The sequence below is a fragment of the Nanorana parkeri genome, unplaced genomic scaffold (assembly GCF_000935625.1).
Source record: "Nanorana parkeri isolate BGI_ZX_2015 unplaced genomic scaffold, ASM93562v1 scaffold349, whole genome shotgun sequence".
NCBI classification, from domain to species: Eukaryota; Metazoa; Chordata; class Amphibia; order Anura; family Dicroglossidae; genus Nanorana; species Nanorana parkeri.
Window position 1 is genome coordinate 670,464 of NW_017306617.1, and position 22,648 is coordinate 693,111.

At 39.7% G+C, this 22,648-nt stretch overlaps 1 protein-coding gene across 1 annotated transcript in view; it reads left to right on the forward strand.

Annotated features, from left to right (window-relative positions):
* The window catches only part of STAG2 (stromal antigen 2), an 85,568-nt gene that overhangs the window by 51,018 nt on the left and 11,902 nt on the right, over positions 1–22,648 (forward strand). Inside the window, exons 8-25 of the mRNA XM_018558621.1 lie at positions 91–242; positions 2,462–2,535; positions 2,638–2,761; positions 3,310–3,408; positions 3,499–3,580; positions 6,589–6,702; positions 8,367–8,470; positions 8,722–8,814; positions 10,714–10,803; positions 11,503–11,706; positions 12,325–12,395; positions 14,062–14,149; positions 14,240–14,320; positions 14,405–14,497; positions 15,720–15,894; positions 18,788–18,927; positions 19,840–19,941; positions 20,781–20,929. Coding sequence (XP_018414123.1) covers positions 91–242; positions 2,462–2,535; positions 2,638–2,761; positions 3,310–3,408; positions 3,499–3,580; positions 6,589–6,702; positions 8,367–8,470; positions 8,722–8,814; positions 10,714–10,803; positions 11,503–11,706; positions 12,325–12,395; positions 14,062–14,149; positions 14,240–14,320; positions 14,405–14,497; positions 15,720–15,894; positions 18,788–18,927; positions 19,840–19,941; positions 20,781–20,929 — 2,035 coding nt within the window. The remainder of the gene's footprint in view (positions 1–90; positions 243–2,461; positions 2,536–2,637; positions 2,762–3,309; positions 3,409–3,498; positions 3,581–6,588; positions 6,703–8,366; positions 8,471–8,721; positions 8,815–10,713; positions 10,804–11,502; positions 11,707–12,324; positions 12,396–14,061; positions 14,150–14,239; positions 14,321–14,404; positions 14,498–15,719; positions 15,895–18,787; positions 18,928–19,839; positions 19,942–20,780; positions 20,930–22,648) is intronic.

Genomic DNA, 22,648 nt, shown 5'->3' on the forward strand with positions numbered 1-22,648 from the left:
GTACCACTGCATCACTTTATTCTTGTGTAATATATGGATCAGACTATTTGATTTTTAGGCGTATCTAATTATTTAAATTCCTTCCTGTAGCAATGAAGTTAATGACAGCCTTGGTTAATGTTGCCCTGAACTTGAGTATCAACATGGACAATACACAAAGGCAGTATGAGGCAGAGCGAAACAAGATGATTGGGAAGCGAGCCAATGACAGACTGGAACTTTTACTACAGAAGAGAAAGGAGGTTAGCATACGAAGTAGACCTTTGCTCTTATGGTTTTTGTTTAAATTATATGCTTATACTCTATGTTTATAAATCATACGCTTGTCTGAAATGTGTTTATTTGCATTAGGTTGCAGGGTTCCATTTGCCATTAATCTGAGATGATTTCAGCAAACGTCACTCTTAACAAACTTGTAATGAGAGAGACATATTAACTTGAATTCCTGGCCTTGTATTTGGAAAAATGCATGTTGTCTGACTGCCATGCTTATGTTCTTACTTTAATAGTTTGGATCACCAACACAGAGCATGTATGCCATATGACCTCTCATTTTTCTTATGTGCAAAATTTTGGGGGGTAATTGATCAATATAACTGTAAAGCAACTACATTTTTAGTAGAAGTGCAGCACCCATATATAATAAGTTTACATTAAAGGAGAACTATGAGGGGAGTGATTTACACTCGTCTTCATAGTTAGAGCCGACGTGTGACATTGAAACTGTCACATGTTGGCTCACTAGATCGGGAAGATAGCGAACACATACCGTCGCTTGCTCAAATCCCGATCATATCTCTGCAGATAGCAGTGACTGTCAGTTACCGCCCCCCGCAGGGACCCCCTCCTCTCTCCGATCCTCGAGCACTGACTGGAGAAAGGGACTGGGGAGGGGGCGGGCACAGCTGGCTCTGACTCTAGATTGACAGCGGGCTCTGCCTATCAGCAAGCTGGGTGGATCTCGACAGTGTTGTCGGGATTCATCACGGCTGCGGCGCGCTCACTTTTTTTTTTTCTCCATATAAATTTTTTATTTTCATCACAGCAGAACACAATACATGGTGCCTAGATCGTGGTCTGGACATTATGACAAGGTATAACACAGGTTACATAGAGGCAAATTTTCCAGGGTATGTTCGTATGGGTTCCAAACATTGTTTCCCGATGAAGTCTCGTTCGGGAGTAGATGTCAGTCCATGAGGAAAAAAATAGTACATATGGATTAAACGGTAGCTCAGTGTATAAGCATATTGTCTGGTAATTTGTTAACACCCAACATGGGTAAAGGACCTTGTAACCTTATTGTATAGGTAATGGCACCAATAAACACAGACATTACAACGATTAACATAGCCCCCTGCCCTGCTAGCCCATACTTGCACAAAGCTGGAACCGACCTAGAACTTGTCTCTTACACAAACCCCACCAGCCAGGATTCTGGAACTTTAGCTATGGACAGCTCAAACTTATTGTGGTTGGCTGTAGAACAGGCAGAGGTTGGAGGTTAGAGAGTCGCCTTACTTCATCTCGGAGTAGGAGGTTTCATTTAAAATGTCAAACATATTATGGTAGAAGGAAAGTTGTCCTAAAGAGAAGCTTTTGTATCTTCAGTGTGAATTTGTCTACTCCCCAATCTTTGTACAGTAGCCAGCTCACAATATACACTGAGTGGCCAGATTATTATGACCACCCCATCAGTACTTCGTTGGGCCACGAGATAACTCCACGAGATGACTTCGTTGGGCCGCCAGGTGTATAACTCCAATTGCTCAGCGCAGGTTCCTCCTGACAGCCTAACCACCATTCACTGCACATCCTATCCCTGGGTTCTACCTCTCTTCCTGCCCACATTGCCTCCTTGGCCACTTCATGCTCTGCTCACAGTGCATCATCCCTCCTGGTCACCTCTACTTTACTCACAACCTCCCTGCATCTAGTGTTGCATCCGGAATGGCAAGAAAACTAGCATACCTTTCATTAATTTATCACAGGACTTTAGAAAATGGCCACAATGCCATAAAAGCATCGCAGATGCTTTACTGAATCACCCCTAGTGCTGTATATCATTGCTAACACGCTTATATGGCTTTGTTAAGGTATGTTAAGGATATGGTAATTAATCAATTTCTACTATGTTAGCTTTGATTAACGAGCTTCAGAATGCTGTCTGAAAGGATAAAGCCGCTTCTAAGTGCAGTAATTAAACACATGAAAAGACTCTTACGTTGAAAGGCTCACCTGGTTAAGTTGCTGGGCTAGCAAACCACAGCAGTAACACTTCATAGGATGTTTATACACATACTTCAAAATAAATAAATAATTCCCGCAGCACAGCAGTGCCTGACCACTTACTGGAAACAAAATCATTGTAAACTTGCTCACATAAAGTTGAAAAAGTAACAGGAGCTTGTGCTAGTTAATGCTATTAAAAACCTTTTTTTGTGTGTGTTTCCCCTCATAGTTGCAAGAAAACCAGGACGAGATAGAAAACATGATGAATGCAATTTTCAAGGGAGTGTTTGTCCATAGATATCGGTATGTTAAGTAACCACAACATAAAATGCTGCTGTATTGTTTTGGTTCTGCAATTTCCTAATGGATTGTATTTTTTTTTTTTTATTTTTTATATATATATAGAGATGCTATAGCTGAAATTAGGGCTATCTGCATAGAGGAGATTGGTGTTTGGATGAAAATGTATAGCGACGCTTTCTTGAATGACAGTTACTTAAAATATGTTGGGTGGACAATGCATGATAAGGTAAGTAGCTACATTTCATTGTTGAGTGATCAGGATGGGGGGTGTATTCCTTTTGTTAACCATCATGCAGTGTTGCTAGATTCCTTGAGCTTATATATGCTATGGCAGGGCTCACAATTTCCACTCGCCTCCTTGCAATTGGCGAGTGAAAATTGCGTGGGGGACAGTGGAAATTCATTGGCCGGGGGGGGCACCACTGGCAGGACCAGGGGGGCGATCGCTCTCTTCTGCTCTCCCTTCTCTGGCCGGTGTGAAGGGTAAACGGCCGAACTGATTCTTCTCCTCCTCGGCCGCTCTGTAGCTGCAGCGGCTGAAGAGTAGAAGAATCAGTTTGGCCGTCTTCCCTTCACTCCGCCCACCTCAGCCTTCATAGGCTGGGAGGAAGACTGCAGCTGCTATTGACCAGCTCGAAAGCTCTCAGCGTGGGACCTGAAGGAAGGCTTCAGCTCTGAACATCTAGGATACAACTCCTTAAACCACCCCCGTTGCTTTTTTCCTTTTACATATTGTTACTAATAGAGATTATGGTTTTGTCTATTTGTATGTAGCAAGGAGAAGTTCGGCTGAAATGTCTTACAGCACTGCAAGGCCTTTATTACAACAGAGAGCTTAATGCTAAACTAGAACTCTTCACTAGTCGTTTCAAGGTATTTTATTTTACTTTAACTCGTTTGCATTATTTTTTCTCTAAGTCTGTGTATCTGATGATGGATTCCTTTTCTTTCTTTTTTTTGCAGGATAGAATTGTATCAATGACTCTTGATAAGGAGTACGATGTAGCAGTGCAGGCAATAAAGCTCTTAACGCTGGTTTTACAGTGAGTTTCATTTTTTACGCTTATTTCTCACCCTACAAGACAGTGCAGACAGTCCACTGCTCCAATTCTCATACCCCATCCAACTGTGAATCACTCCACAGGTGCAGGCAAAGCCGGCTCACCTCCGCTGTGCATCACAATTCTTCTCAAAAACAAGCCGCACCTCCGTGGATCACCATAGATTAAACCGTTATTTATTGAAGTAACAAGTACATGCTGTGGAACAACTTCCCATGTGTACAAACTCACGTGTTTTACCATTCTGACTTAATCATTAAGCCAGATTGGTGAAATGCATGAGAGGTTGTTCACATGGGAAGTTGTTCCACAGCATGTACTTTTTACTTCAATAAATAACTGTTGTTTTTTTTTTGCTTTTGTTAAATCAATGTTTGAGTTTAATTAATTTTTAAACAGTAAAGTGTAAATACAACATAGTAGCACAACTTGAGAATACAAATCCAATAGGGTTGTATGTTCAAACAGAATTTACAGGATCAAAATCAAGGTGTGCAACCATATAAGCCCTATCGGGCTAACAGGGAATGCTCCAATATAATTATAATGTGTAGAAAAAGGTAATCGGTCAATAAAGAGGGCCCGTATATAAGCGATAAATAATGGTTTTATCTACGGTGATGCACGGAAGTGCGGCTTGTTTTTAGAAGCATTTGTCACCTTATTGCATGATTTTATGTACATGTTGTTTATGTACGTGTTATCTTCAAACAAAAACAACCTTTATCACTTTTATGTTTCTGTGTAATGAAAATGATTAAAACTGAAGGGAACCTGTAAGGATAGATACATAAATGTTCCTGTCAGTCCATGACCTAAGACGCGTATGTTGACTGTAGTTCAGAGACTGTGAATGTCACTGGGTGGTGTGCTTGTTCCAGGTCAGTAACTTGCCAGGATCAGCATGACTACTGCCCAAGAGTTTGTCCATTTAAAAACAAGTCCAGTACTCTACCAAGATAAACGTTGTAATTTCCAGGTGAAATGTTGGAGACTAGAGTCCTGAGTGTCCTCTTTTGAGAGCATGTGGATTTAGAATGACAAAGGCGCCATGATTGGGCACAAACCCTGCAATATGATGTATTGATAATGGGAAAATCATGTATATATTGTGAATTGACTACATTCTAATGAACGTCTATCTGTATAGCATAGCTACGGGAGGATTTTATAACATTTGCACAGTGAGTAATTGTGGTGCAATTTAGAATGGGTATATAGTGTGGTGTTACCGCTATACATACGGTCTCTACACATTATTTAATTTGTGATGAAACATAATTTAAAATGTATGCAGTCCACTGCAGCAAGCTCTAATTATTAAAGATGCTTTTTATCAGACATGTGATTATTGACCACTTTACGTTATCTGCTACATGTGCTATATGTTTTAATAGGCCCAAGTTGGGAATATATTTTAACCCCTTCGTGACTGACGACGTACAGTGTACGTTGCCAGCATCGGGGCTGTTTACAACTGATGACCTGTTGGAGCTTTTAAAGCGTCATCTATGGACTTTTTGAGGTACTGAATTTTGTTGCTGTTTCATGGACACACGCAGTTTTTAACCTGGACATATTGAGTATCTATTTACTCACTGTAACCTCATCATTTAAATTTTTCCAAAACAAGGGTGTTATATTGTGTTTTGGGGCAGTAAAATGAACTTAAATGCATTTTTCACAATTTGTGGGGTTTGATAAAGAGTAGCGCCAATATCGTGCGACATAAAAAAACAGTTTAATCTACAGGGTGTTGGCTTTCAAAAAATATATACTGTTTTGGGGTTTTAAGTAATTTTCAGGCCTAAAATGTGGATTATATCATGTGTGCAAAAAATGATAAAAGGCATTGGCAGCGAAAGGGTCCTTGTGGGGTTAAATCCCTCTTTTTTTAGCAATGAATGCGCATAATTAAAACTGGTGTAGACGTTTTGCAAGCATTCAGAGGTCTGTGGTGTACTCTACAAAAGCAAAGACTGTGCAGCTAGGATTTGCTTATAATATGGTAATACATGCATTAGTAGGGGGGGATGAAGTTTACCCTCTAAACTAACATGATCTGAAGATTATCCAGTCTCTTCATGAACCCTCGTGTGCTTTAAGTGTATAGTGAGGGTCTGTGTATCGATCTATCTTTTAACTAACCTGCTTCAACTACCTGAGTAGTTGAAGCACACACTGAGATTTCCTTTAAAAGAAGTAAAGCTTTTACTTCTCTTTTATGCTACAGGAGTGTATTTACTAATGTACGCACATGACCCAAAGTCAGCATATAGCTAGCTACTGCCCCCTATCTGTTGACAGCTCAAAGCTGTGCTGCAGCTTGAGAAAAATCCCAACAGTATTGCTCTGATTGTGATTCAGAGTGTGGTTTAGTGAACCTTTAAAGTGTAGTTCCACTTTTGCAGTCAAATTTGAGAACTCCACTATATGTTTGTGTTCCTATTCACACAGTGTAGCTAAAAATGTTTAACTATATATTTCTTTTTTATCTGTTTCTTTGGTGAAGGCCTATGTACAGATTCCAAGCTACTCTGGGCAGTTTGAAAGGGAAACTAGAGGGTCAGACTGAGCTTTTTCAGGCAGGGTTAATTAGAATAAACATAACTTTGCACAACCCCCTCCTTAACAATACATAGGGAGAGGTTAGGTAGGATAAAAATTAGGGATGTATACCATTTTTTCAAGACCAAGTAGGACTACCGATACTTTTTCTTCAAGTACTCGTCGATACAAATTACTGATACCTTTTTTTTCTTCTTTAGTGTCATGTGACAGCTTTTCTAAAACAATACAGACTCATGATTTTTAGGACAGTGGTGGAGTGCCAGGGCCTGGATGCAACTGCGCCCCGGGTAGTTCTGCCACTGACTTCAAGCTGTGGAGGAACTATAAATCCCAACAATACATTATATAGCAATGCACAATACCACCAGCTCCAGAGGTATGAGAGTGTGTATGAAGCTACATACTCTCTGTTGCTCACCAGGGTGGTGCCGGACTCCCCAGTGCTGTGCTGCGTCTCACCAGGGTGGTGCCGAACTCCCCAGTGCTGTGCTGCATCTCACCATGGCTGTGCAAGTAGTGGAAAAGATGGGGAGATGTACGGCCCGACCGGCGCTGTATAAAGCCGCCGTGAGGTCCCCAGCTAGCGCAGGACCTTACGAAAGTTGAATTGGTTTAAAAATTTAAAGCAACAGCAATTAGTATCGGCCATTTTCACGAGTACTCGTGAAAATGCCCTGAATCGCCACCGATACTGGTATCGGATCATCCCTAATAAAAAAAAAAAATATGCTATGCTATCTGAATGGGAACAAACATTAAATAGGTGTTATCCCAAGTTGTCAGCAAAAGTGGAATTACACTTTAAAACTGGAAAATGTTATCCTGTGTTTGTGAAAAATTGAAATATTGGCTTGGCCATCTGAGGTAAACTGACGGAAACTTATCTACCACAGCTGCAAAGTTCACTTTTAGGCCTTGTTCACACCAAGCGCGGAACAGATCCAGAGCAGGTGCAGACTGGATCAAAACTGCGTCCAATGTATTCCTATGGTATTTTGACCTCCAGTTCACATCGCAGCGTGCGGATCCAGACCAGATCCAGAGCAGGTGAAAAAACTGCGGCAAGCCCTATTTTACCTGCTCTGGAACGCATCAAAAACGCATGCAAGTGCCTGAAAGCCCATGTTAAACTTAAACATTTTTTTTTTTTATTTTGTTACCAAAAACGCGGCACAACCCACTGCACTGCCTGTACAGAAACCTGACCGGATCTGGTCTGCATTTGGTGTGAACAAGGCCTTACAGTGATCACTACTGTGCCATATCTTTTTTCTATCCATTGAAGGGCATAGAATGTCCTTCACCTTTTGGCTTATACTGCTGTCTACAGTGGGATTGGACACTGCCAAACAAAAATAAAATACTTTACTGCAGACTTTACTCTTTTTTGCTAGTGTCCTAGTCACAACATTTTACTGAAGCTTATGTAAAGTTTACAGTTATATGATTTAATACTAAATTTCTTTTCTTCTTGAAAAACAAAAAGTAGTCGCAACGATGTTAAAAGAGAACTATGAGGTGAGTGAAAATCACTCATCCTCATAGTTGGAGCCGAGGTGTGACAATGAAACTGTCACACATTGGCTCAATAGTTCGTCAATGGAGCAAAAAACATACCGTCGCTCGCTCACTTCTCTATCATCTCCCTGCAGAGAGCCGTGACTATCAGCCTGCGATGCAATCAAAATAGTGCTTGTAGCATTTTAATCGCTTCGCACAGGTTCGGACCGCAGGCACAATGTGCCTTGCGATCCCGTGCGGCGGATCGCATTGCGGCTACGGTGCCCTTCACTTGAATGGCCCGCCACACCCACTCCTACCCCACTAAAAAGTGAGCCAGCCGCAATGCAAGGCAGTGCGTTCCGGCCAAAATCGGGCCGGAATGCACTGCATCTAGTGTGACTGAGCCCTAAAGAGAACTATGGGGAAAACCACTTACCCCATAGTTCTCTTTTAAACTTGTTGACTCTGGTACACAGAATAATATAATAGTGCAGCGATAAGAATGAGTACATTGATAATAAAGAATCCATGTGCGGTAACTTCTTGGATAAGTTGTGTGTTTGACAGTGTGGAGCCTGTCTTTTTCCAGTACCTGGATCAAATAGACATGCACCTCACCTTTTTGTTTGATATAGTATATCTGCTACTACAATATTGGGTTTCATTATGTAAACTGCTTTTCCTCTGTTTTTGTAGCACTCACAGATCGGCAGGAGACTGCACTAATCGAAATAATGCTCTGTACGATTCGACAAGCTGCTGAATGCCATCCTCCTGTTGGTAGAGGAAGCGGAAAAAGGGTAAAAAAAATTGTTTTTATTTGTTGTAGTTTTAAAAGTATCTAAACCCAAGAACAAAAATGTAATATATTGCAGCTTACCATCCCTTAGAGAAGGGTGACTATGCTTACTTTACTGTATTTTTGTTTCTTAAAAATGATAACATGAAATCTTGGAGTGAAATTAATCCAATTATGTAAACTTCAATATACAGTAGAAAACTATCTGGCCCAGAAAAGCTTTTTCACATAAAATGTTTTTTTTTTCTTTAGGTGTTGACTGCAAAAGAAAAGAAAAGCCAGTTAGATGACAAAACACGAATTACAGAGCTGTTTGCAGTATCCCTCCCTCAGCTTTTGGCAAAAGTGTGTACTACAGTCATGTGTTTCTCAACATGTATAAACATTTGTGCATCTGTCTTAGTAGTGATCACGTTTTAAGCAGTAATTGAAGTTTCGATATTATGTGTACTATGTTCTGATACCAGTAATGCTTTGTTTCATTTGTATCCTTTTCTGCTTTGCTTCTAGTGAGTAGTACTATTCACTAACGTTTCTGGATTTCTACAATCTGTGCTGTCTTAAATTTTTACCCATAACAGTTTTTTCAGTCGACAGTGGGCTCAGCCTCTTCTTAATTCTTCTGATCACTTTTAGTGGATGGGATTGGCAATATTTACTTTCCTGAACACCCATCTCTGCCTACTGTTGCTAGTAAAAGGTGACCCATCATCCCCTCAACTCCACTTTTAACCCATTTCCGACCGGTGACAGGAATAATAGACCCTTGGCGGAATAATACCATCATGCGGTAGAATGAGCACTGGTCCATTAAGGGATAAGCGCTCATTGAGTTTATTCTGTTTCAGGGTCAGAGGCAGACCCTCAACAGCAAATTAGGGGTCCCAGCACAATGATTACAGCGATAAGTAATCATAGTGATCACAGTGCTGTGACAGCCACTGAGTCTGTTTGCAGCTCACTGTGTTGTGGAGCTGTAAGGCCTTGTTCACACCAAATGCAGAGCAGATCCGGTCAAGTTTCTGCACACACACACGCTAGTCTTTTTTTAAAAGTTTAACATGGGCTTTCAGTGTGCGTTCCAGGCATTTGAATGCGTTTTTGATGCGTTTGCAGATCCAGAGCAGGTAAAATAGGGCCTGCTGCAGTTTTTTTTATCTGCTCTGGATCTGCACGCTGCGATTTGAACTGGAGCTCAAAATACCATAGGAATACATTGGACGCAGTTTTGATCCGGTCTGCACCTGTTCTGCTCTGGATCTGCGCTTGGTGTGAACTAGCCCTTAGTCGGCTCAGTGTATTACAAAAGTGATACAAAGTATCTGAGGAGAATACATCATCTCCTCAGAATTTTTAGTATCAAAAGCCCATGTAATATAGAAAGACAACCCCTTTGTCCCCCCCTAGTTTAAACTGTTTTCTTTTAAAGTGTTTAGGGAAAGGAAAAAGTAAAAAAATACAAAGTTTAGGTTTAAAAACAATATGTTTAATATAAAAAATTATTAGACAATATAGTGCCGAGGAGGCTATTAAAGATACAACCACATTCTAAAATTGTTCCACACAAAATTGTGTATGATATATCCTATAAATATATCCTATAAATCAGGACAAATACAAGAATTTATTATGAATTACTTTCTGTTAGCTACACTAATTATGTGCACATTATTATTGCCAAAAAAAATGAAAGCACATGTGGTCCTTTAACAAACAGTATATAATATGTGTAGGTGCAATGAATGAAGAAGATAGACATTATGGTTAAACAAACACATAGCAAAAATGGGAAGATTGCTCTGGTCCCCAGGAACTAAAAAAAAATTCTGAAGCTGTCACTAAGGGGTTAAGAGAGTCAAATACTGTAAATGAACAAAGTAATCTGAACTCTGAGTTCTAAATCCATCACTTGCTAAAAGTGTATGGGACCTTTATTTTGCTATGTGTCTCCTAACTGTGGGAGCTTTTCACACAATGTATTAGGAGCTAGCGCATAGTCTACAGACACAGCATAGATCCTGAAAATAGAGGAAAGCATAACTTGTGTACCCTGTCATTTTTCCCCGTTGGCCTTTTTGCAATTTAAAGTGTGCTTAGGTTGTATCCATTTTGCTTAGTTTTACTTGCATTATTGCTTTGATCTCTGTCAGAGTAAATGTTTTCCTTCATCTCCTGATTCTAATAAAGTTAGGTTACAAATATGAAAAAAACCCACTCATTTGCAATTGTGTTTTCTTTTAATAGTATTCAGTAGATGCAGAAAAACTGACAAATCTTCTGCAGCTGCCGCAGTATTTTGATTTGGAAATATATACAACGGGACGTTTGGAAAAGGTAACTATGATAAGAAAAGGCATTATATGCATGCTTTCTGTACAACTGTTTACGTTGTTTGTACCGTGAATGTGTGTACATAAAACACAATTGAAGAACAGTAGGTCCCCCTACACTCCTTGCATCGTCTCTGGCCCAAATCACAATGATGGTGCTCACAGTAATACTCACTGATAGCGCCGTGCACATCAAACAGCAGAAAACAGGAAAACGTTGATGTTACATAGTTTCCCTGATGAAGGGACCCTGCTTGGCCCCTCGAAACATCAGCTATTGCGACATGTATGACGATTCGTCCGAATAAATGGACGTCACTATTTATATTTTTTTCTACTGAGTGCTGGTGATTCCTGTTTTCTGCTGTAGATAAAACATGTCTGCAACCTGAGGACGATTTTTTTAATATTCAAAGTTTTATTAAACACACACAAAAAAATACAACTCCATGTATACAATACAGGCATTACATGTCCCCTCTTTTTTGAGCCACATAAATATACAATCTATTTTTCAGTAACAGTGTCAGTCGATGTCTAACCTAATCCTAAACTTTTCTTCAACCTATTTAATGCCTATATACTGGATATTGTATTTTAACCCCCCCCCCTAAATAAATTACTCATAGCCCAATCACACACACAAAAAAAAAGAGTTGATTTTTTTCATAACTGTGTCCTTGTTTTTATTTTCTTTTTAAAGCATTTAGAGGCATTATTACGCCAGATCAGGAACATTGTAGAAAAGCATACAGACACCGATGTTTTGGAAGCATGTTCTAAAACCTACCATGCACTTTGCAATGAAGAGTTCACAATATTTAACCGAGTGGACATTGCGAAGAGCCAGTTGATCGATGAACAGGCAGATAAATTCAACCGCCTTCTTGAGGACTTCCTACAAGAGGTTAGTGGGATTTATTTCAAAGGTGGTAGCTTTCCATTTGAGGTTTTGAATTAAATGCTTATATATCCTTAAAGTGAACCTGTGTCCAAACTATGCAGTGTAAAATGTAGACATATTTTGCACAAGCAGTAAAAGCAATTTAATAAAAGTCCTTATGTACTGTTGTAGCTTTACTTTCTATTGCAGCAGAATTTGGGCAGCCCTCTAATATAAACAATTGTCAAATGTTTCTAGGCTCTTAGAAACCAACTGAAACCCAAAGACTTTGTGTTGGGAATACGGAAATAGTTTAACTACCTCCCGGCCAGCCGCTGTGTATACAAGGCCTGCCGGGAGCACGTAATCTGGGTAAAGGTTTTTCTGTTCTAAAAATGGTGTGGTGATTTATACTGTTAGGAATGGCACTCTTTAAATAGTAGCAAGTCATGGAACCTCCAGGAATATACGTAGTAAGATGATTTGTGTTCAGAATGTAAGCATCATGCTTATTTAGTAGGGCAATGAGAATATCAGTTTTTTTAATCTTGTAAAAGATCTTTATTGAATAGAGTATATTTTATCTGAATTCTCTTTAGAACTTGAGATTTGTGTTGATAGTGTTACATTTATCCTTTCTAGGAAGAGGAGCCTGATGAGGATGATGCATACCAAGTGCTCTCCACACTAAAGCGAATAACTGCTTTCCACAAGTAAGTTGTTTTCCTTAAATATGCTTATATTGGATTCCTTTTACGTTCACAAACCATTTTGACTTAGATGTTTTTCCTGACTCCTGACCTAGTAATTTACTACAAGAAATTGAAACTAAAACATTTCTGCTTTACTGATGGTAGGTCAGGATTGTGGTTCTTGACCTTTACAATCTTGATTCAGCAAGACACATAAAACAGGATGCACTTTATACTCAAAATTTCTGTATGTGCTACATAGTGAACTACACATTTGAAAAAGTTTATAGGTTAGATGCAATGCAATTCTCAGAAATGGGTAGCAATTCATCACTTCCTCCCACCCAATAATATGTAGTAACCAGCATTACTATTTTTCTTACACAGCAAAAGGTAGCAAATGTGAATGTTCTGTTTAAACCAGCACTTACAGGGTTATTCACAAAATGGTGAAGAGTGTGGAGAAGGCAGGAGACGTGAACAATCTAGGATAACATAGCTGATTTGGAAAAATTCTCCAATTCAGCTCACTTTCCAGCTCGGCTATGTTGTGCTAGATTGTTCCCTTCTCCTGCCTTCCCCAAACTCTTCAGCCCTCTGTGAATAACTCTCAATGTATTTTTCACATAATCATCTGTACAGATAGTATGACAACCTATTGACTTGGTGATATCCACAGATCGTGTCTAACTCGCTAAGAAGACTCAGAGTAGAATCCAATGTAGTTTATTTACCCTTCACAATACAGAGGATGTGATTCCTTGTCATTCTTAGAGGTGGAAAAGACATTCCTATCTTTGCCTTTAAGAGAGTGGACAGAGAGACCCTCTTACCTCAGTGAGGGGTGAAATCAGAAAGGAAGTGGGAAGGAGAGGCTGGGAGAATCTACCAGAAGACTGTACCAAAGTACAGAAAACAGCAGGGGTGACGTGGATAATACCAAAGTATACACAGATTAGGCTGTAATAATGCTAATCTACCACTAGGTGCTAGAAATACAGCATAACACAATGAAATACATATGCAGTGTAACTGAAACAGAAGAAATAATAAAAGATAACATTGGCTGTGGCAGCACAGTGAAGCTTTTTTGTTTTAGTTCTGAAAAGAGAAGGCAATGTTTCGAGGTTTATTTTTTTGTTTATGTTTTTTTACCTTAAGCACTCATGTCCTGTCGGGGGAAATTTCTATTTACTTTATGTCCCAGAAACATAACTGAAAGAAAAAGGAAACCTGTCCAAAGCTGGGGTAAATGCTGTCATAGACAGTTGTTACTTGATCAGGTTTCCTATTTGAAGATTTTCTCTTAGTGCCTGTTCACATGAATACAAAAATTTTGGATCACCCAATACTTTCTGTACCAAAGTCTCACCAGGACACATAGAGAGGTGTATATCTCCCCTGCAAGGGACAAAGACCGCAATAAACCTGACAGGGTTTTTTTCTTTTCCAGACTCTGTCCAAATATCATCCAGGTTAGTTAGGACAACAGCAGAGGTTAAATCAAGTGTTTCCTGTTCCCTGCATGGTCTATAGAAGAGGGGCAGATCATTTTGAGACATTCTCTTAGAGTTTAGTTATGCTTTGTTACTATTGATAATTTTTGGATCGCAAAAGCAGCATTTGATGTGTTTAGGGAAAAATACATAGTATAGCATGACTTTGATGATGATTTTTCTTCTTTCAGTGCACACGACCTCTCTAGGTGGGATTTATTCAGCAGCAATTACAAGCTATTGAAAACTGGTATTGAAAATGGAGATATGCCGGAGCAGGTATGTTTGTAATTGTGTCGGTGTAAATTAACATCCTGGTGACAGCAGAATTCCTAATGAATCTTTTCTGTTCATGTTATTTCTTTTCAGATTGTCATTCATGCTTTACAGTGTACTCACTATGTCATTCTCTGGCAACTGGCAAAGATATCAGAGTCAGGTTCAACTAAGGTATGTTTGGTCCATTCCCTCATTGGTATAGTGTTTGTGCCAAGATGACTTGTAACTTTTATCTAATGATGTTTTTCTTTGTAGGAAGAGTTGATCAAGTTGAAGAGGCAAATGAGAGTATTTTGTCAGATATGTCAGCATTATCTTACCAATGTGCACACTGCTGTTAAAGAACAGGTCAGTAAATGAATTGAATGAAGTATTTTGTGTTGTTGGTTTGTTTTTTGCTATGAAAGCAGAGTGGTACTTTGCATTTTGTTGTAGTACAGTAAAAGGGAAGGTGGGCTGTGTGTACATGTAATCTGATCCTTGAAGAGCCTCTATGGGCAGCTTTACACTCTTACTTTTCCATTATTGCGCATTAATTATCACATGCATATTGAAGTGTGTTATGATAAGGCTGTCTGTTAATTTAGAATAGGCTGCCAACACATGGCAGAAGATAAAGAATGTCCCTTCAACACTGCATTGCATGTGTGTCATACTTCCACTTACTGTAGTTTTTGCTTGGAGTTCCATTCTAAAGAAACAGCGCAAAGTGCCGTGTTGTTAACATGCATAACTGTGAAGCAAGCCTTATTGGCAACCCTTTAGGTGACTTCTTTTCAAAGGTTGTTGCTGTATATTTGTTAAACTATGTTTAGAAACTGCACCCGTGCCTTTGCTCAATATCTTAAAGTATAGGGTGTGCTACTTTGCTGCCCCTCATGAACAAGTTAATGCAGGAAAGGAGAGTGTAAGCAACTTCGTGTGGTTGAAGGGTGCTGTCCTTTACCATGTGCAGGTCTACTTGAAAAGGATTCTGTCTTTCGGTGCTTTACTATTTCCTGGTCAGCTTCTCTGCCAGGGACAAAAATGACAAAACGCCCGGAAATCAAAGAATGGCTGCTGCTGTCTGACATTCTAATGCAGGTGTTTTACTTTATTGTCCATAAAGTCCACTTTTTTTAGTTTGCTGTCCTTCCTTCCCTTTCCAGAAAAGCAGCAAGAATCTTTCAATCTTTACCTTTCCTATGGCTTCTGCTCGTGCCTTGCTGCCATTTTCTAGGTGTGATTTGGGGAACATAGTGAACTCCAAATCTCACGGAGAAGATGCTGCCAGCGCTGTGTTGCAGTGTCTTCTCATGAAATTTTGAGTACTTTCATCCCAAAGACGGGCTTTTAAAGTGTCTAAAAATATTGCATTTGCTTTAGGAGAAGTAGTATTCTTACATCAGTATTTACAGTGCCCTAAAATATGAAAAACAACATACATACACAATGGAAAATCACCATGTCCTGTATCTTTATTGGGTCTTTTAGCACATGTAATACATGAATGTGTTGACATGGAAAGCTGGACCTAAAACTTAAGTTGTTTTCTTTTTGTAAGTAATCTTAGTTGTACATTGTTTTGCAGGCATTCACTATTCTCTCTGACGTACTAATGATCTTCAGCCATCAGATTGTGATTGGAGGTCGGGAAGCAATGGAACCTTTAGTCTATTCCCCCGATTCTTCGCTGCAGTCAGAGCTGCTCAGCTTTATTTTGGATCATGTCTTCATTGACCAAGATGATGATAACAGCAGTTCAGGTGAATTTACCATATATCGCACATGACATAAAAGCTACAAATCTTACATATTAATAGACCTATTGTTTTGCTTCTAGTTTTTACTTTCTTAGGCACTTTTCTAATAAAGTAACAGTGTGGCTTTTCCAACGGCCATACCACTACAATTAAAAAAAGAAAAGCCCTTGCTGGACCCCAACAGTCTGAACAACTTCAGACCCATCTTTTTGCTCACAGTTCTCTCCAAAAGTCTTTGTTTGCCTAGTCTACAACTGTCTGAACTGCTACCTCACAGATAACCGTCTTAACCCATTACAGTATGGCTCTTACTTGCAACATTCCCCAGAAACTGCTCTCTTAAAACTAACGCCTTAACAACATTATATATTAGCCTTGGAGCCAACTCATCATTTGGAGTATCTTTGGTCTAGTCTTGGATACAGCTCAGGCCAGAGTGTTTCACAGAAGAAACTTCAGACACTCTAGTCTAATATTGGCACTCTCCATTCCAGGAGTCATCTTACTCTCCACTTTTCCGTGAGGGTCCAAGGTCAGATGGCAGCCTCTTTGGAGCCAGCTCCACTTCCCTAGTTTCACACCAGATCTCTTCAGCATTTTGTCATGGGACAAGTCCATCTGGTCTGTGGAAAGACACTGAAAGCCTGGTTGTCCTCAGCTTGGTTTGCTCAGGAAATCTACTCTCAAGTCATAAGTCTTTTTTTTCCCCTATTTTGGGGGTCCCTCACAACAGATGCCAGCCTGTCAGGCTGGGGAGGAAGTCTGGAAACCTAACTGTGCAGGGAACTTGGATGTCAGAGGAGTTTTGTCTATTGTTCAACATCCTTGGACTTCAGGCGATTTTGGCTACATCTGCAGATTCTGATTGTAAGGTAATTCGATATGGATTCATTCAGACAACACCATGATAATGGTGTATATGAGTTGCCAGGGAGGAACCAGAAGTCCCGCCTTGTCAAGTGTTGGATCAGATCTTTTCCTAGGCCGAATTTTAGATTCAAGTTGTGTACATCCCAGTTGATGACAATTGGTAGGCAAGTTTTCTCAGCCACCAGCACCTGGACCCGCGGTAGTGATAGACGCTGAATGTGGACCTTCTGACCTCCCAGGTTCATACGGACTTAACCGGTCTGTCACCAGGTGCAGGAATTCTCCAGTGAAAGCAGAGGATGTTTTGGTGGCTGCCCACATGCCTTTTTGGTATGCTGTAATCAGGGGTAGAACAACATTTGGCACCTTAGTACCGTCAAAGGTCTGCCATGTGCATTCTTTTTCTGTAAATCCAATCTGTAAGGGTGCGACCTGGTCTTCTGTACATACGTTCTCTTAGGTTTTACAAGGTTGATATGTCTGCCTCTGCAAATGTCAGTTTGGGTTACAAGCTGCTATTTTGTGCCCTTGGTCTTTTATTCTGTTTTTTTTTTCTTGTTGGGCAGGTTCACCTGTGTTTGTGTTGCTAGGTTTTTGGAAGGTGTGTCCCTCATTAAACAATAGAGTAAATAGGATTTTTGTACTCTCTGTAAAATCCTTTTCTTAGTCTATTGAGGGACACCGCTCCACTCCCTTTTATAAGCTATTGTCCTCTGTTTGGACTGCTTGCTACAACTGAGCAGATTGGAGGGGTTATAGTCTCAAATGGGGTTGGCCTTTTTTTCCCCCCTTCTATGAGCCTAGTGTCAATTTTATCCTGTAGGCAACAGTATAACCCTAGGTTGCTTATTGTCCAGCTGTGGACTCCAAGAGAAGGCTTTTAAGGTGGGTACAAAAATCCTGTTTCCTCTTTTTCTCTGGGTATCTATTAAGATACACTAACCCCACCCTTATGATGCTTACGATCATACTTTTGGTACTGCTTTGCTACAATACTGAAGCATGATGGTAGTGGGAGTGGTTATTCTGAGGTTTTTTGGTGTTTTTTTTTTACCAGTATCTAGTCCACTTGTAGATGGCAGTATAACCTGAAGGCAACAGTATAACCTTAAGGTTAGACTTCTTGTGCACCTCAAGAATATTACAGTGAGTACAAAAATTATTTTTGCACCAACTTTCTTTCACCAAATTTCTACTATGCTTGTTATATAGCTTTTAGAGGGCCACAACATCCAATTAGATAATTCGTAAAAACCTAATAATAGGATTTCTATATAAGCTATTTTCTATAGATTGTTATATCTATAAGCTAATATAGTGCAATAGTCTACACAGGAAGATTCAATATGTGTAAATTATTGGTTTCTGTGCAGGTATGGTAAAAAAAATTTTTATGCAAAGGTATACTTTTGTTTTGCTACTGTCTATTGTACCTTAACTGTTTGGCTGATTCAGATTTGCTATTGTCTGCCTAGTGTCTGATACAGCCGATGTAATCTTTCATGTTGAATCCAAATAGAATGTTTAAAAACTTGTATAGACCTCTAAGTGTTTTTGTTTTGTTTTTTTGTGGGGGGGGGTTGTTGTTTTTTGTGCCATGTCTTGTCTTAACAGTATAAACACAGTTGTACCTATTTGTCATTATAGCCCAAAACGGAGATATCACTACTTATCCATTTGATCATTTATTACCTGTTGCCACCATTTTTTTTTATTATTGTTTCCATTGAAAGCTTTTATAAGAAGAGTTTTCACACCAAACAACCAGCTGTGTTGATTTAAGCAGGATATACAAATTGTCTGATCAGGTTTTGCCTTCAGTTTTAGTATTTATTCATTACAGGTATTTAAATGTTTAACCTTTTTATTTTCTAATTTTGGACTTTGGTACACAATTTTTTTTATTTGAATTTGTTAAATGGAAACCATTTCCTAGACTTCATTCATCCATACTATACACTCATTTGCCACTGTTCTCCAGCTATCTTAGTGAGGCATTTTAATGGGTTATTTTTCTGTTTTTAAGATGGCCAGCAGGACGACGAGGCCACTAAAATTGAAGCATTGCACAAAAGAAGAAATTTGCTTGCAGCTTACTGTAAGCTCATAGTATATAATGTAGTTGAAATGAACACTGCTGCAGACATCTTCAAACAGTACATGAGGGTAGGTACATGATGCCTTTTGGCAGTTGTTACTTAACCAATTAAATTTTTGTACAAACTTCGCATTTGCTGTGGCTCCATAAGTGTTTGAAAGGAAAAGCATGTGTTACCCATAGCTATTAAATAAATTGCAGCAGTCATCCTTTATTGTTCATCTAGAAAATGAAGGAGTTTCTGGCTGGGTTCTATAAGGATCATTGTAATTTCTATTGCCGAACACTTTGCTGAATGAAGCCTGAATGTTTTCAGTAAAGTAGTAAAACGTTTATCAGATGCAGTGATGTCCCCACTAAAGAGGCCCTAATTATGGACTGTGGAAGCCAGAGGTGAAGATAGGAGCAAGTGTTTGCATGCCAGGCCTCTTAACTGCTTAACAGTAGTAGTAACCCTTTGTATCCCTAAAGTGTTTTTTCTTTTGTAAAAATCCTGTCTTCAGATCAGTTCTTTTGTCCCATGACATTGCCCTGGCACCTAAAATCTGGCTCTTTTACAGGGCCTCAACTTCTCCTCAAATTGGAGTTAACCCTGTCTGCACCTCGCACCAAGCTCTACCCCCGTCATTGGACTTTCTAGTGCTCGGGCCTCATTAGACTGTAAAGGCGCTAGTATTTGGCAATAAACTGACAAGGTGCTGGACTTTATAAGTTACTAGCAACTTTGAGATAATTTGAAACTCGTTGGGCTTAGCACCTAGGGCCCCACACAGATGCATAGATTTAACGACACCTTGCGCATACCTCCTGCTGTTTAGCACTGATCATTTATCAACTTTAGTGGACAGGACACGTTTGCTGTAAGAACAAAACTTTATTGTAAATATACTGGTGATATTACCTTTTTGTTTTTTTTCCTTGTTACTTTTTTTCTTTAACTTTTTTCTCTTTTGACATGGTCATTGTTTTCTCTTGTTTAGTATTACAATGATTATGGGGACATCATCAAGGAAACCATGAGTAAAACACGGCAGATCGATAAGATTCAGTGTGCAAAAACACTTATACTTAGTTTACAACAGGTAAGTAGATTTTTTTTTTTTTCATAGCCGTTTTGTGTGAAGCCTTTGCACAGAGCATTATTTTTGATTGTGAGGTTTGCCTTAGAAATTAAAAACTGAATAATGTTTCGTTTCTGAGGAGCCTCAGTCAGCTAAAATAGTTCCCAGGCTAAAATATACTATATTGACTCACAAAACGGGCAATCTGTAGCTTCTACTTGAATACGGTTACCAATCTAGATTTCCTGAAACTTTCCCGATACACTTTTTACTTCAGCCTGTTCTGTACAAAGGTTGGGACAGTCCTGACAAATGTACTCCTCCCAAACTCTTTGCAGACCAAAATGTTTAAGAATTTTCATCCAAGTGGGCTATTCCCATTGTGGGTCCTTCAATCTCTCACATCTGGTGAGAATGCTTTTAGTGTTTAAGAATTCCACTAATAAACGTTTGAAAGCTCTTTCCAAATCTTTTTTTTTTTTTTTCTGCTATGCAACCTACTATAGCAATGATGTCAGAAATTAGGGAAATGGACTTGGCTGACAGCAAAGAACCCTTCTACAGTCCTTACTCGCCCTTTAGTTGTAGAGTGCTTAGAGCTTTTGTCCTCGACCTTTACATTATCGCCCGTAAAGCTGTAGTGCTCTAATATGTACATGCCTGTTATATAAGTGAACTGGGGTGCCTGTAAAAACATGGTATTACCTGTTTACAGCCAATACAGGTATGATTTCATTTGAGAGGGAATTTACTTTTTACACTTGTATCTTACTGCATGCACTGTAAGTTTAACGTTTTTAGTGTGTCAAAGTATGTAACAGACAAGATTCTGAAATGTGTTTCTTTATATTTCTGCCCAGCTGTTCAATGAAATGATCCAGGAACATGGTTATAACTTTGACCGATCATCGCCAACATTCAGTGGTATTAAAGAACTTGCAAGACGTTTTGCATTAACCTTTGGACTCGATCAGCTTAAAACAAGAGAAGCTATTGCAATGTTGCACAAGTAATTACACTTTTTTGTTTAATGCTGCAGATTCATTAACAGTAATATTTCCCTTTTGCAACAGTAAAAGGGAATCTATGATGTTTTTTCACCGAGTACTGTTTTGGGGTTATAGTGATGCTTACCTCTAAGTTATTTTGACTGCGTTTTACATTTTTAATTGCACATTTAATGTTATGGTCTGATTTTCAATTTAAAAAGGAACTTTACCCTTGGCAACTAAGACCCCTTTAGAAAGGTTTACTAATGACAATCTACAAACACATACTTCTAGATAATTGCCGGCTTTTTAGTCTTTACATACCCCCTTTTTTTTTCCTCCCCAGTCTTCTCACAGTGCCCATTTTTGCTAAGGGCAGATTCATATATCTCCCTTTATTTCCTGGAACTCTGGCACCTGTGACTAGGACATGTGACTATGCACATAATGTCAGGGGAGGATAATGCCTTTTCCTGAAATCTTGGAAATTACAGATGAGATTTCCCAGAAATGCTCTGCTGATGTAATCTTCCCAAGATGCAACACTTAAGCACATTACATCACTAATGCCTAAGTGGACCAGGAAGTGAAAACACAGTAATTGTAAGTAAAAGCAAAATATGTTTGTTTTTTAACTAATGATTGTGAGATGTTTTCATATCAGCATGCAGAGCGGCATGCTGTTGTGATTTTTAGTGAAAGGTCCAATTTAACCTCCTTGGTGGTATTCCCGAGTGTGGCTCAGGGTTAATTTTCTGTACCATAAGCGGTAACCCAGAGCCACACTCGGGAATACACAGCGCGTCTCTAACCTTGTCCCTCGAGCTGCGCTGTGTCCTCCGGCCGATGCCGTCTTCCGAGTACCGTCCCGGGAGGGGGGGGGCTGGCGGAACCGGCGGGAGATTCAAAAGTTAGAGAAAACAAATAGAACGAAAAAGGGAAGCAAAAAAAATCATACCGCCAGGGAGGTTAGAGCTCATTTCCAGCCAACTTTTTTTTTTCTCCTTCGTCCATTGAGAGAGACAGCTCTGAAGAATTCTGAGATGTAGGGTTATGCTGCTGCTTTCAAGAGAAATGCACACTAGGCAAAAAAGCCTGCCACTTTAAGATGATAGTCGGAGGCATTATTAGTCCTAGGCCAATAAGTCAGACTCTACAGAGGTTCATTTAGGTCCTGAACCCCCAGAAGTCTGCTTTAGATCCTTCTAACTGCTGGAAATTACTATGCTGATTCACATCTCAAGCCAGAGCTTTTTGTTCCCCAAGAGAAATTCAAACTCTCCTCTTCCAGACTCAAACTTTGTAGTCCATGAGCCCTCCAACTCTCCTTTTGCTTGAGGGTTCTGGGCCTGATGGTAGCCTCTTTTGAGAGAGTTCTGTATGCCCAATTCCACTGCAGTTTATTACAACTCAACATTCGGTCTTCATGAGACTAGAAGCCACAGCCTCTGAACCCACTGAGATGCTTGACTGAGAAGTTTTCTCTGATTTTGAGGCTCAGCATCCAGCCCTGAAGTTGGATAAATCTCTTCTTCCATTAGGATAGGAAATTCTTATGATGGGTACAGGGGCGTAACTAGAAATCACAGGGCTCCATAGCAAAATTTTGTATGGGGCCCCGTGATTGCTAGTCATGCCACTTGCTGACCCCCAGCGGAGAGTGACCCTGCAGAGCCCACCATAGACTCTCTATAGTGGGCTCTGCAGGGTCTGAGTCTGTCTTACCTGTCAGCGCCTCT